Source organism: Hyla sarda, chromosome 3 (genome assembly GCF_029499605.1).
Source record: "Hyla sarda isolate aHylSar1 chromosome 3, aHylSar1.hap1, whole genome shotgun sequence".
NCBI lineage: Eukaryota > Metazoa > Chordata > Amphibia > Anura > Hylidae > Hyla > Hyla sarda.
The window spans coordinates 434,069,472-434,083,026 of NC_079191.1; the positions used below are offsets into that span (position 1 = coordinate 434,069,472).

Genomic DNA, 13,555 nt, shown 5'->3' on the forward strand with positions numbered 1-13,555 from the left:
TTGGCGCTGCTTCCATGGGAAACTGTGTGTGAGGGACAATCTGAAGTGCAGGAGCTCTGATGACCGGGGATGTCCCCGCGAAGAGTGTGGAGGCATGCTGGAAAGCATGGAGCATTTTCTGCTTCATTGTCCCTTTAACACAGAGGTTTACACCAGGGTGGGCGCTTCCATTGGTTGGCCTCGGCTGGCCAGTCTCTCCTATGCGGAATGGGCCTATGGGGCATTCAGAAACCTTGGAGGCTGGGACCGGTGCACTTTATTCCTAGTCAGCTCAGTGGTTAGGTACTACACGTGGAACGCACGGTGTTTAGTGTCGACGCAGCGTAAAATCCTCCCTGTGGATGTGGTGGTTAGGAACATTCTCGGTGACCTGGTGAAGGTGCGTTCTCTGGAGTACGAGAGGCTGGGTGCTGGCAGGGCCTCTCGTCTATGGAGGGGCTCTGCCTTTAAAGTGCCTTAGCCTGTTGTCTCCCCCTGGTGGTGGGCTGATGCTGGCACATTAGTCTTTTTGTTTTGAGCAGTTGGTTTATGGTAATATAGGGCTTGCAGGCGCTGAACTTGAGCTTTAGGGGTTTGTTGTTTGGCTTATAGTGTTATATGTATTTGTTATTGTATTTATTGTTGTAGTCTATTTGTATACTTATATATTGTTAGTCTGTGTATATTTTATGTAATGTATATATTGTATATATTGTGTGATGCCACCTGGGGATTGGGTTTAGTTTAGGTTGGGTGGTGGGTTAAAAAGGGGGGAGGGGGTTTGTATGGGACTTTTATATATACAGAAAATCCTGGACTGGTTCATGGACGTCTGGTAACATGTACTGGGGGCATGGGATGCGGGACCAGCTCAGGGCCAAAAAAAAATAAAAAATAAAAAATAGAAAAATAAAAAAAAGTGGTGTTATTTTGTTTGTGTTGGTTTTTATTATTTTGTATATATTATTATTGTTGTTGTTGTTATTCTTTTGGTATATTACTGGTATTGGGTTTTTGGTATTGCAACTGGGCCAGGAAAATCACATTTAGTATTAGTGTATATTAGTGTATATAGTTTATTAGTATGGTATGGGTATTATAGGAATCTGTCTTTTGTAAATATTGTATATATTTGTTTGTGTGCAGGAATGAGTGTGGGGTGGACCGGTGTTGTATTTTATGCTATGGTGATGGTTTTATGATCATTATATTGATATGTTCTGTCGGATATGATATGTTTATGTTTTGTAATTTTTTTATTGTTATGTTTGAAATTTTAATAAAAGATCTACAGGATATAACTCAGGATCAGTACAGGATAAGTAATGTAATGTATGTACACAGTGACCTCACCAGCAGAATAGTGAGTACAGCTCTGGAGTATAATACAGGATATAACTCAGGATCAGTACAGGATAAGTAATGTAATGTATGTACACAGTGATCTCACCAGCACAATATTGAGTACAGCTCTGGGGTATAATACAGGATATAACTCAGGATCAGTACAGGATAAGTAATGTAATGTATGTACACAGTGACCTCACCAGCAGAATAGTGAGTACAGCTCTGGAGTATAATACAGGATATAACTCAGGATCAGTGCAGGATAAGTAATGTAATGTATGTACACAGTGACCTCACCAGAAGAATAGTGAGTACAGCTCTGGAGTATAATACAGGATATAACTCAGGATCAGTACAGGATAAGTAATGTAATGTATGTACACAGTGACCTCACCAGCAGAATAGTGAGTACAGCTCTGGGGTATAATACAGGATATAACTCAGGATCAGTACAGGATAAGTCATGTGATGTATGATGTATTTTCCATGTAATTCTGGTGTGCTGTTATATATAAAAGCAGATTTTGGGTCCCCTAGGGCGCAAGGGTCTTGGTGAAGCACCTACCTCTGTTTCCATTATATGACTTTGGTAGATGCCCTTTTTTCCACAGATTTTTGCTGCAGAATATTAACCACGAGGATGAGAAAAGTTTTAATCTTTTTTTATTCATACACAGTAACAATGCACTTTTCAAAGGGTCTACAACACATTTGATCCCTTCACAAATGATTACAAAAGGGAAATGAGCGAACACATCAGAGAAAGTGACTGTGCCGGCTGATAAAGGGATAAAACGAGGATTATTGGAGAAAGAAAGAGGATCAGAATATCAAACAGAAAACAATCATTAAAAAGCAGAATGATATAAATAAACCCTGTAAATAAAAAAGCCTCAACGGACGAGTTCTCTTAGGTCATATACGCCCTGGATAGAACTATGGCATCTTTTATCACCTTCGCTATGGACACTGCTCGTCATTTACATCAAAGCTATAAAAACACACAAACAGGACGCTACTCTATAGGGAGCCGTATAAATAGTCCTTATCCACATCAGGGTTTGGCTTGGATTGCTGTTTTTTTTTTTTTTTATATAAAGTGCAACTTCACGTAATAACCTGGTTACTGTTCACCAGATGACTGAACGACTAGCATTGAGTCCATCCTCAATCTCCCGGCCATAGGTTTTCAGTATCCGACTGGGGCTATGAAGCAATGTTTCGTGGCTTATGACGTTGCCCAACATTGGCTGGCACTGAAAAGTAGTAAACCCGGCACTCACCAATGCTCCTAAATCAAGAGAGGTTTATTGCTCCACAATAATGCCAGTGGTACAGATACAGGACGCATTTTGGCAATTGCCGAAACACGTCCTGTATCTGTATCACTCACGTTATGAATATGGAACAATAAACCTCTCTTGATTTAGGAGCATTGGTGAGTGCCAGGTTTTCTTCTTTTCATATGCCTGGATCTCCCCCCATTATGTCCACCACCAGCCACAGAAATGCTGATCTATAACCTCTACTATGGCTGTCCCTGAGTCACTGGGCAGGTTTCTAAGGAGTCCATAACACATAAGGAGTAGCACTCACATTCCGCTCCTGTGCCGGATGCTTCCCTGATCCCCCTTCCCCCTGTCTGTTTACCCAGTACTGGTAATGGCTTAACAACATGACATGTGACCTCTGCTGCCATCATAGATGACTGAACGACTAGCATTGAGTCCACCCTCAATCTCCTGGCCATAGGTTTCCTTTATCAGCCTGGGGCTGTTTTGTGGCATACGACATTGCCCAACATTGGCTGGTACTGAAAAGAAGTAAACCCGGCACTCACCAATGCTGCTAAATCAAGAGAGGTTTATTGCTCCATAATAATAATATCAGTGGTACAGATACAGGACGCGTTTTAGCAATTGCCGAAACACGTCCTGTATCTGTACCATTGATGCTATGAATATGGAACAATAAACCTCTCAATATTTAGCAGCATTGGTGAGTGCCGGGTTTACTTCTTTTCATATGCCTGGATTTCCCCCACCATGTGCACTACCAGCCACAGAAGTGCTGATCTATAACCTCTACTATGGCTGTCCCTGAGTCACTGGGCAGGTTTCTAAGGAGTTCATATCACATAAGGAGTAGCACTCACGTTCCACTCCTGTGCCGGATGCTTCCCTGATCTGCCCCCTCCTTGTCTCTGTTTACCCAGTACTGGTAATGGCTTAACAACATGACATGTGACCTCTGCTGCCATCACAGATGACTGAACGACTAGCATTGAGTCCACCCTCAATCTCCCGGCCGCAGGTTTTCAGTATCCGCCTGGGGCTATGAAGCAATGTTTCGTGGCTTATGACGTTGCCCAACATTGGCTGGCACTGAAAAGTAGTAAAACCGGCACTCACCAATGCTCCTAAATCAAGAGAGGTTTATTGCTCCATAATAATGCCAGTGGTACAGATACAGGCCGAAACACGTCCTGTATCTGTATCACTCACGTTATGAATATGGAACAATAAACCTCTCTTGATTTAGGAGCATTGGTGAGTGCCGGGTTTTCTTCTTTTCATATGCCTGGATCTCCCCCCATTATGTCCACCACCAGCCACAGAAATGCTGATCTATAACCTCTACTATGGCTGTCCCTGAGTCACTGGGCAGGTTTCTAAGGAGTCCATAACACACAAGGAGTAGCACTCACGTTCCACTCCTGTGCCGGATGCTTCCCTGATCTGCCCCCTCCTTGTCTCTGTTTACCCAGTACTGGTAATGGCTTAACAACATGACATGTGACCTCTGCTGCCATCACAGATGACTGAACGACTAGCATTGAGTCCACCCTCAATCTCCTGGCCGTAGGTTTCCTGTATGAGCCTGGAGCTATGAAGCAATGTTTTGTGGCATACAAGGTTACCCACGACTGACTAGTTATGGACCAACAAAAACCTAAAATATTGTAAGGCATCCTTCTTTCTGATGGCTGCTTTTTACAGGGTGGCACAGTATAGTGAAGAAGCAATGGTAGGGTTGATTCCATATATTTTGGTAGGGTTCTCCATGACAAATGTTTCTATGTCGTCCTCGACTAAACCGATGGCTGGAAGTAAACCCAGCACTCACCAATGCTGCTAAATCAGGAGAGGTTTATTTTTCCATATTCATAACGTCAGTGGTACAGATACAGGACGCATTTCGGCAATTGCCGAAACGCGTCCTGTATCTGTACCACTGACGTTATGAATATGGAACAATAAACCTCTCTACATTTAGCAGCATTGGTGAGTGCTGGGTTTACTTCTTTTCATATGCCTGGATCTCCCCCACCATGTGCACCACCAGCCACAGAAGTGCTGGTCTATAACCTCTACTATGGCTGCCCCTGAGTCACTGGGCAGGTTTCGAAGGAGTCCATATCCCTCACGTTCCGCTCCTGTGCCAGATGCTTCCCCGATTCCCCCCACCACTTGTCTCTGTTTACCCAGTACTGGTAATGGCTTAACAACATGACATGTGACCTCTGCACCCAATCCCTGACTTCACAATGTTCTTCACACGTCATCCCTTACAGTCAGTCCACATCATCTGTATGGCTCGGTGAAGAGAGAACGGCCAAGCATTGGTAGACGTGGGGATTGTGGGGAGTATCATTCCTATTGTTATTTTACACGATTATCATGTTGCTTGTAAACAATTTTTAGTTACGGTAGATAACTTCTTCTAGAACGAAGTACAAAGTCTTCAACAGTTGGTGGGTCCCTTATAAAAATGGAGGTCAGTGTCTCCATTGATTGAGTCCTTCAATAGACCATAAATAATATATTAAATTAAATATTTGTAGTCCAGAGGATATCCTGGATAATACAACCAGACAATTCCCAACATGGTTGGATCGGGCCAAACACTTACTAAAAGTCTACAGAACAGTGTCTTGGTTGGTTAGATTGTCCTGCATTATCAAGAATAACATTGTTGTAATAACGTGATCCATATCTCCAGACCACAAGAAAATGGTAACCAGCTTTTGCCTCATATAAATGGTGCTTTCGATGACTTCTCTAGATTAAATAGGGTTAACTTAGTAGGAAGAAGTTGGCTCTGGACAAGAGGAAAGTAGCTGAAACTCATCCTATTTACAAAGTGGCCCATGATCCTAAAGGTTAAAGATTTGATAGGTGATTCCTGCATGGTACAAACAAACATATATGAATCCTATGGAGATGAGCAGTCGGTTGTCAGACATCTCCACACCATTTCCCTTCATATGTGATAGTCTAACCATCCCATGGATATTAAATCATAGCAGATTCTGACAAAATCCCATAGATTCACTAAAACATAGAAATCTAGTCTGAGTGTTTATGGAAGGCCACGAAGACAACATCATGTGCACGTTCTCCAGGGCAGTGCACCTAAGGGTGCGTTCCCACACGGCGTATACACAGCGTACTTGACGCTGCGCAAAATTTACGGCAGCAGCGGGAAATACGCTGCATATTTCTTGCTCACTATACACACAGGGCTTTCCGGTGGCAGTCCTACGCGTGTAGTGAGTTTTAGAGGCGGGGCCGTGTGCCGGCGTGACTGTGACGTGCAGCTCTGCCTCCAAAACTCATTGCACACATAGGGCTGCCGCCGGAAAGCCCTGTGTGTATAGTGAGCGAGGAATACGCAGCGTATTTCCCGCTGCTGCCGTAAATTTTGTGCAGCGTCAAATACGCTGCGTATACGCCGTGTGGGAACGTACCCTTAAACTGTGGACCTCCACTGGTGGCAAACTTAGTAGTTTTGCAACATACGTGCAACACCCATAGTTTGGCGAACACTGATCTAGGTCATATAGTCATCATTAAAGGGTTAACCCCCCCCCCCATACACTTTATAGTCTTCATCGAAGGGTTAACTCTCCCCCCACCCCAATACACTTTTAAAGGCTGTAAGTTAAACGTTCCATCATCAGGCCTTCCTCTAAATGCACGTGCTCGGTTGGGCCAAGTGTGCATGTGTTCTCAATGGGCAGACGGGAATAAGTTGCTGCCAGACACCTCTAACAGCAGGTTATAAGAAGAACAAAAGTGGCCAGTTATGCTAAAATTGGCCGATTTGGCTTTTGGAGTTTGCTTTTGTATGCACCTTCAGCAATTTCCACTCAAGAACTAATCCAGATTTGGTGCATATTTTACGTAAGGGTTTGGTTTTACCCGATAGATTGAGGTTCTCCAATGATCAACATTGTTTTATATATAATGCCCCCTCAATGCAAGTCTATGGGAGGGGGCGTAACGGCCGTCACACCCCCTCCTCCCTAGACTTGCATTGAGGGAGCATGGCCATGACATAACGAGCATGGCTGTGACGTCACGGGTGCTGCACCCGACGCTCTAAACAAATGCTGGGTGTCTAGGGGTGGAGTACCCCTTTAAGGATTTCATAGCTGATTTTCCTGATCATGGTCCAGGACAGAAGTTTCTGTTCTAACTTCCAAATTCGTGAGATTGTAGTTGACAAGAACATTGTGGCCTCATTGGTAACAACCTCTAATAGCGAGGAAGAAGATCCATAAACATCACGCAGATCTTCATACATTTTCCACCAAAAGTTGGAAAGAAACTTTAAGAGGTAGAAAGGAAATATGTCATAAACCATCGATTTATCTCCGAAAAGGTTTCCTGAAAACCAAAAAAGAAGAGGAAATAGGTCGCCTCCTAAATAGGACAAGTGTGAAAGGTTCTGGATAACACCCTTTGAGTTAAGTCCATGCCAAAATATCTTCCCAACATGTCCGAAAAATTATAGTGCGCCGCAAGGACCCTCAAACTTTCATACAGGCACTAAATTGCAACACAATACGTTACAACGTTTTATCTCATCTTATCCGATTCTTCCTGAAAAGTCATTCATATTGTTTCAAATGCTCAAAAAACCAGACTGACTTTTACACAAGGTACAATAAGATTTTTTCTTATCTATTATTCATGGGATTAGATGGAAAGCAGTTTATTGGACAGATAATGGATTCTCTGTGTTGAGTCTTCTGGTTCTGGTCTTGAGAAGGTTCCAGATTGTGATCCAGTCCTGGGATATCATGTAGCATGAAGGTGGCTTTGTAAGAGCTGAAAATGAGTGATGAGCTACAAAAGACTAGAGAATTGTTTTCAACGATAAGGATACAAAGGATCCAGAGTCAATACAGGTCTTATCCAAAATTCATATTCCAATATCAAAGACCAGACACCTTGGGTCACCGATGCCATGATGGGCAACACATGAGTCCGGGGCCACTGCTTGGACGGAGGAGATGTACAAGACTGGAAAATTGAGGCTGCTTGACCCATGATGAGACCTGTTGTGCCAGAAAGACTATGAAAGTACAGATTCCAGTTCAACATTTTTACGGTAGACTAGGGAAGACTATATCTAGAAGACAATGGTCCAAAAGATTCCCTCACTGAAACAATGCTCGATTACAAAACATGACCAGTAGGGCAGAAAGTAGGGCAGCCATATTTTGTTGAAGGTTTATTCCAGGAACCAGAAAGGTTGGTGAGGTCCTATTTCTTAACATCAATGCTAATGGTTTGGTTAAAGCCAGTCTCGAAGTTCTACAAAGCAATGGACCCTTTTCTCACGTTGGTCACCTTATTCCATTTGATGTCTAGTAACATAAAGGGGTACTCCGCCCCTAGACATCTTATCCCCTATCCAAAGGATCTCGGCTGCGGCACCCCAGACATCTGGTGCATGAAGCGAACTTCCCTCCATGCTGGATGACTAGCGATGCGGGCGGAGGCTTGTGATGGCATGGTCAAGCCCCGCTCGTGACATCATGGCCAGGCCCCCTCAATGCAAGTCTATGGGAGGGGGTGTGACGGGGCTGTCATGCCCCCTCCCATAGACTTGCATTTAGGGGGCGTGGCTGTGACGTCAAAAGCCTCCTGTGCTGCACCCGACACTCTAAACGAACGCCTAGTGCAGCAGGGAGATTGCGGGGGTCCCACCGCTGGGGATAAGATGTCTAGGGGCGGAGTACCCCTTTAATGTGGGTCTATAAGAGATGGACTGTACTAACTTATAGAGCAACCAATTCTAGTTTCTGATTGTGCTATTTAGATTAAACACCAAGTCTACCGTAAGGGTTTGTGGAGAGGACTTCTAATCATGGGTAACTGTTTAATTTTTACTGAATTTATTCTGCTTTTCGACGACACCGATTGTCCAGAAATGAGTTGGCTTAGGTTGGAGTCCTCCAGGTGAATACAAAAAGGACATATCTGAAACACGGGCATTTACAGTAGTGCATCAGTACCATCTTCATAAAGTGATGACATATCACAAAGATATACGTGGGGATACAAAATCTCGGACCATCAAAGACCTCCAAATGAAGGGGGGTGGGTTAGGTGTTGTGTTGGTGGTCAGCCAACCATCTAATGGATATCGTGACCAACGCAACTGCCTGATGCTTTTGTCCTCAGGGAGATAAGCTGCCATTGGAGGTGTATGGTAATGGTTTTCTCCTAATTGAGAACACATGCATGTTTGGGGAGGTGACTGTATGAGCGTGCGTGTTGGGGGGGGGGGGGGGGGGGTTCCATAAGAGATACCTGTTGCCTGAGCGCTCATTCATCTTATATTTATAGCCAACCATACAATGGTACACAGTGTTGAATCACTGATCTAACCTCTTCCTTCTCAGCATTCGAGGAGATTCCAGAGGTCGGACCCCTCAGCATGATCTGTTAATGGACGCAACTGAATACATTCATAATAGGCATATATCTGCCGCTCACCGACTGCTCCTCTTTCTGGCAGGACTTCATTAAATGAAACAATAAAACAAAATAATTAAATATTGAAGGTAAACAATGGCGCAAAACACACATAGATAAAGTATAAAGAAAACTACTGATTGTCTACTGAACACACAATGCAAAAAACTTTCGTGTAAAAACACAATTCCTGCATTTTATGGGAGATCCGGTAAAAAAAAGGACAAAGTGTTCAGGTGGTTTTATCAGGTGTTTGGTGAAAATTCATATCCTGCTGGAATATATAGAAAAGAAAAGTAATATTTTCCTAGCCCCAGTCCCCCTGCTCTTCTGTCTTCTTCCAAGACGAGTGCTTGGAGCAGGACCTGCTGACTCAGCCAATCCCTGACTGAGGTGGGACACTCCCGCTGCCAGTAATTGGCTGAGCCAGCAGGTCCTGTACAAAGTGCTCATCTTGGAAGCAGAAAGAAGACAGAAGATCAGGGGACTGGACGGAGACGATTGGTAGCTGTGGGGGACCAGGGCTAGGTAAGTCTAGCTTTTTTTTTTTTTTTTTTATTATTATTTCACACACCCGACAGGATATGAATTTTGCAAAACGCCGGGTAACCCCTTTAACCCTTCGAGTACATTCAGCGATGCAGTATATTTTACTGTTGTGAAAGTGTTTTATCTCCTATTTTTTTTCCTATGAACACGGGTAAAATGTTCCTTAGGGGTCTATTCACACGTACAGAATTCTACGCAGATTTGATGCGCAGGATTTTCTGCTGCAGATTTCAATGTAAACTGAATGAATTGAAATCCTGCGCATCAAATCTGTGCAGAATACTGTACGTGTGAATAGACCCTAAAGGGGTACACCGGCGAAAAACATCTTATCTCCATTCCAAAGGATAGGGGATAATATGTCTGATTGCAGGGGTCCCGCGATCTCCAGGCCAGCAGCGTCGGTGTCCGGAACATGGAAGCTTGGAGCTTCCGTGTTTGTAACGTCACGCCACACCCCTTCCATTTATGTCCATGAGAGGGGGCGTGGCGGCTAGTACGTAACGGTCAGTCATCCAGCACGGAGCGGAGTTCACTCCATGCATGGATGACTGGGGTGCCGCACAGGAGATCATGGGGGTCCCCAGCGGCGGGGCCCCTGCGATCAGACATCTTATCCCCTATCCTTTGGATAGGGAATAAGATGTTTTTTGCCAGAGTACCCCTTTAAAAATACAGTAGTGAAGATACCTTGAGATATATATATATATATATGGGAACCCCACCTTTCAGACAGATTGAGGACTCCTATCTGTTCCCAGAAAGAAGATGTCTTGCCCCTAGAGAGTCCCTCCTGGTGCTGGTCAGAAACTTCTTCAGAACCCCCAGTGACAACAATGAATAGCTCTTTTGAGAACTAGAACTATCAAAATCAAGAAAGACAAGCGGAAACAAGAATTTCAAGCTGAGCTTGAGCCGAAAACCAAAAGGCAATGTGAACAAGCAGAGCTGCAGTGATAAGCACTGTGGAGGAAACGGGGAATCGTCCTGAACCTCCGATAAGGCAGTGTTTACATAACCAGTGTGCCCCCAGTTGTTGCAAAATGTAAACTCCCAGCATGCTAAGCAGCAGGTATCATGGTCTGGGCAGTGAATGGGAGACCAACAATAATGCTTAGAGCAGTGTTTTCTATCTCCCAATGTGCTAAGCAGCAGGTGTCGTGGTCTGGGCAATGGATGGGAGACCAAGAGCAATGCTCAGAGTAGGGTTTCCCAAACAGTGTGTTACTGCAAAACTTCAACTCCCAGCATGCTAAGCAGCAGGTATCATGTTCTGGGCAGTGGATGGGAGACCAAAAACAATGCTCAGAGCAGTGTTTCCCAACCAGTGTGCCTCCAGCTGTTGCAAAACTACAACTCCCTGCATGCCCGGACAGCCGTTGGCTGTCCGGACATGTTGGAAGTTGTAGTTTAGCAACTGTTGGAGGCATTCTGATTATGAAACATGGTCCTAAGGGATGGAGGGTTCTGAAGAAGATTGTCTCGTTACCGAATTTAGAGAATTGGCAAAGTATTCCGACCTCCGGACTCTCTCCAATGTTACCTTACCATGTTGATGGTGGGATTATTGTAAAATTTCCATGAAGAGCGGGTAACCAGAGGCTTCCCAGGTGCTGTGAACTACATACGCAAAGCATTTTGGAGCGCCTCAGGTTACCCGGTTCACATGCACAATATGGTAGACAATACAAAAAGTATCATAAATAGACGGCCCGGTGTTATTTTTGCTTGCCCGCCGCAGCTTGCCGGGCGCTGTGATGCCGGTGGCACTCCAGCTCGATGAGCTCGAGTCCCCCAAAGTACTTTTCCTGAAGGACGAAGATGAGAATCATGGCGAGGGCGTACCACCGCACCATGCTGTACAGGTAGATTAGGTAAAAGGAGACGAGGGTGAAGGAGGTCCAGTACAGCAGCGAGGCAAACTTTATCACGTGCACCCTGAGTTCTGATTTGCAGGGAGGGATCCGGCTGCGCCTGGTGACGTCGAAGTATCGGTCTCCTTCGTAGAATGTCCGCAGCCGCTCCTCCTTCTCCTTCCAGCGCTCCTGGCACCACAGCTGGAGGTCTTCCTTAGAGGTGGGCAGGCTGCTGACGGGATACCTACGGACATGGAAGTGGATCTCCTTGGGGAAGTTCCCCTTGAGGATGTGTTTCTCGGTCTGAGGAATGTTGTGAGGGTAGGCCACGGTGATGTCATGGATGGCGTCCAGGTTGTTACCTGAAAGGAAAATATAAATCAATGAAAAGGAAAGAAGCCAAGTTTATTTTTTATTTTTAACTCTGCAGATGTCAAGGATATAAAGTAGTCATACACCTCCCCTCCAGCTCTACCTGTATACTGCTGCTATCTCTATGGGGTCAGGATATATAGTTTTTTCACCTCCCATCAGCTCTATCTGTATACTACTGCTATCTCTATGGGATCAGGATATATATAGTAGTTATACTCCTCCCCTCCAGCTATAGCTATATACTGCTGCTGCTGCTATCTCTATGGGATCAGGATATATAGTAGTTATACTCCTCTCCTCCAGCTCTATCTGTATACTGCTGCTAGCTCTATGGGATCAGGATATATAGTAGTTATACACCTCTCCTCCAGCTCTATCTGTATACTGCTGCTAGCTCTATGGGATCAGGATATATAGTAGTTATACTCCTCTCCTCCAGCTCTATCTGTATACTGCTGCTAGCTCTATGGGATCAGGATATATAGTAGTTATATACCTCCCCCAGCTCTATCTCAATGGAATCAGGATGCATAGTAGTTATACTCCTCTCCTCCAGCTCCATCTGTATACTGCTGCCATCTCTATGGGATCAGGATATATAGTAGTTATACACCTTCTTTCCATCTCTATCTGTATACTGCTGCTGCTATTCTATAGGATCAGGATATATAGTAGTTATACACATTCCTTCCAGCTCTATCTGTATACTGCTGCTATTTCTATAGGATCAGGATATTTAGTAGTTGTACACATCCCCTCCAGCTCTATCTGTATACTGCTGCTATTTCTATAGGATCAGGATATTTAGTAGTTTTACACATCCCCCTCCAGCTCTATCTGTATACTGCTGTTATCTCTATGGGATCAGGATATATAGCAGTTATTCACCTCCCCTAAGGCTGCAACTGTGCACATAACAGAGCCATTTTCACAGTGATTTTGGAAAACCACAGCAAAAACAGTGGATGCAGTAAAAATTCTACATGTGAAAAGAAAATACTTCAAATCTACGTAAAATACCTCAAGACAATATTTGCTTACAAAACACACTGAGAATAAAATACATCAAAACTGCACACTATGTGAACTGGCCTGAACCCACTTAGTCTATTTAGTTCACCTGGGTGACCTCCAGCACCAGCAGCCTAATTAGATGACCAGGTGCAGTGATCAGACTCCACTCCCTCTCTCTGCAAAGCCTGAGGATTCATGGGAAATGTAGGCAGCATTAGGAAATCATTTTAGGGATGAAATTGAAATCTGTTTGGCTGACAACCTGTGCCTGCCCCATCAGCTAAAAGAGGTAAGCACAAGACGCACACAAGAACCTCTACATTATCCTTTAACTATATGCTTCCCCCTTTGCTCTTACGTGTATGGGCACCTTAAAAGGGGTACTCCTCTGCCCCAGTGCTCGGAACATTTTGTTACGAACGCTGGGGGCAGGCGGTGGGGGGTTATGATGTCACGACCTCGCCCCCTCGTGACGTCACCTCAATGCAAGTCTATGGGAGGGGGCGTGACGACCGTCACGCCCCCTCCCATAGACTTGCATTGAGGTGGCGTGGTGTGACGTCACAAGGGGCGTGGCTGTGACATCACGACCCCGCCGCCAAACTCCGCCTTCTAAATGAATGCTGGGTGCTGCACAGAGATCATGATTGGACCCCCGCAATC

The 13,555-nt window shown here is 44.6% G+C and overlaps 1 protein-coding gene across 2 annotated transcripts in view; it reads right to left on the reverse strand.

Annotated features, from left to right (window-relative positions):
* Positions 1–5,854: 5,854 nt before the first annotated feature.
* The window catches only part of LCLAT1 (lysocardiolipin acyltransferase 1), a 135,484-nt gene continuing 127,783 nt past the window's right edge, over positions 5,855–13,555 (reverse strand). The window contains exon 5 of one of the 2 annotated variants that reach the window (XM_056568542.1): positions 5,855–11,865. In XM_056568542.1, the coding sequence (XP_056424517.1) occupies positions 11,366–11,865 (500 nt within the window). In that variant the 3' untranslated portion in view covers positions 5,855–11,365. The remainder of the gene's footprint in view (positions 11,866–13,555) is intronic. The other variant, XM_056568541.1, reaches the window with a different exon arrangement.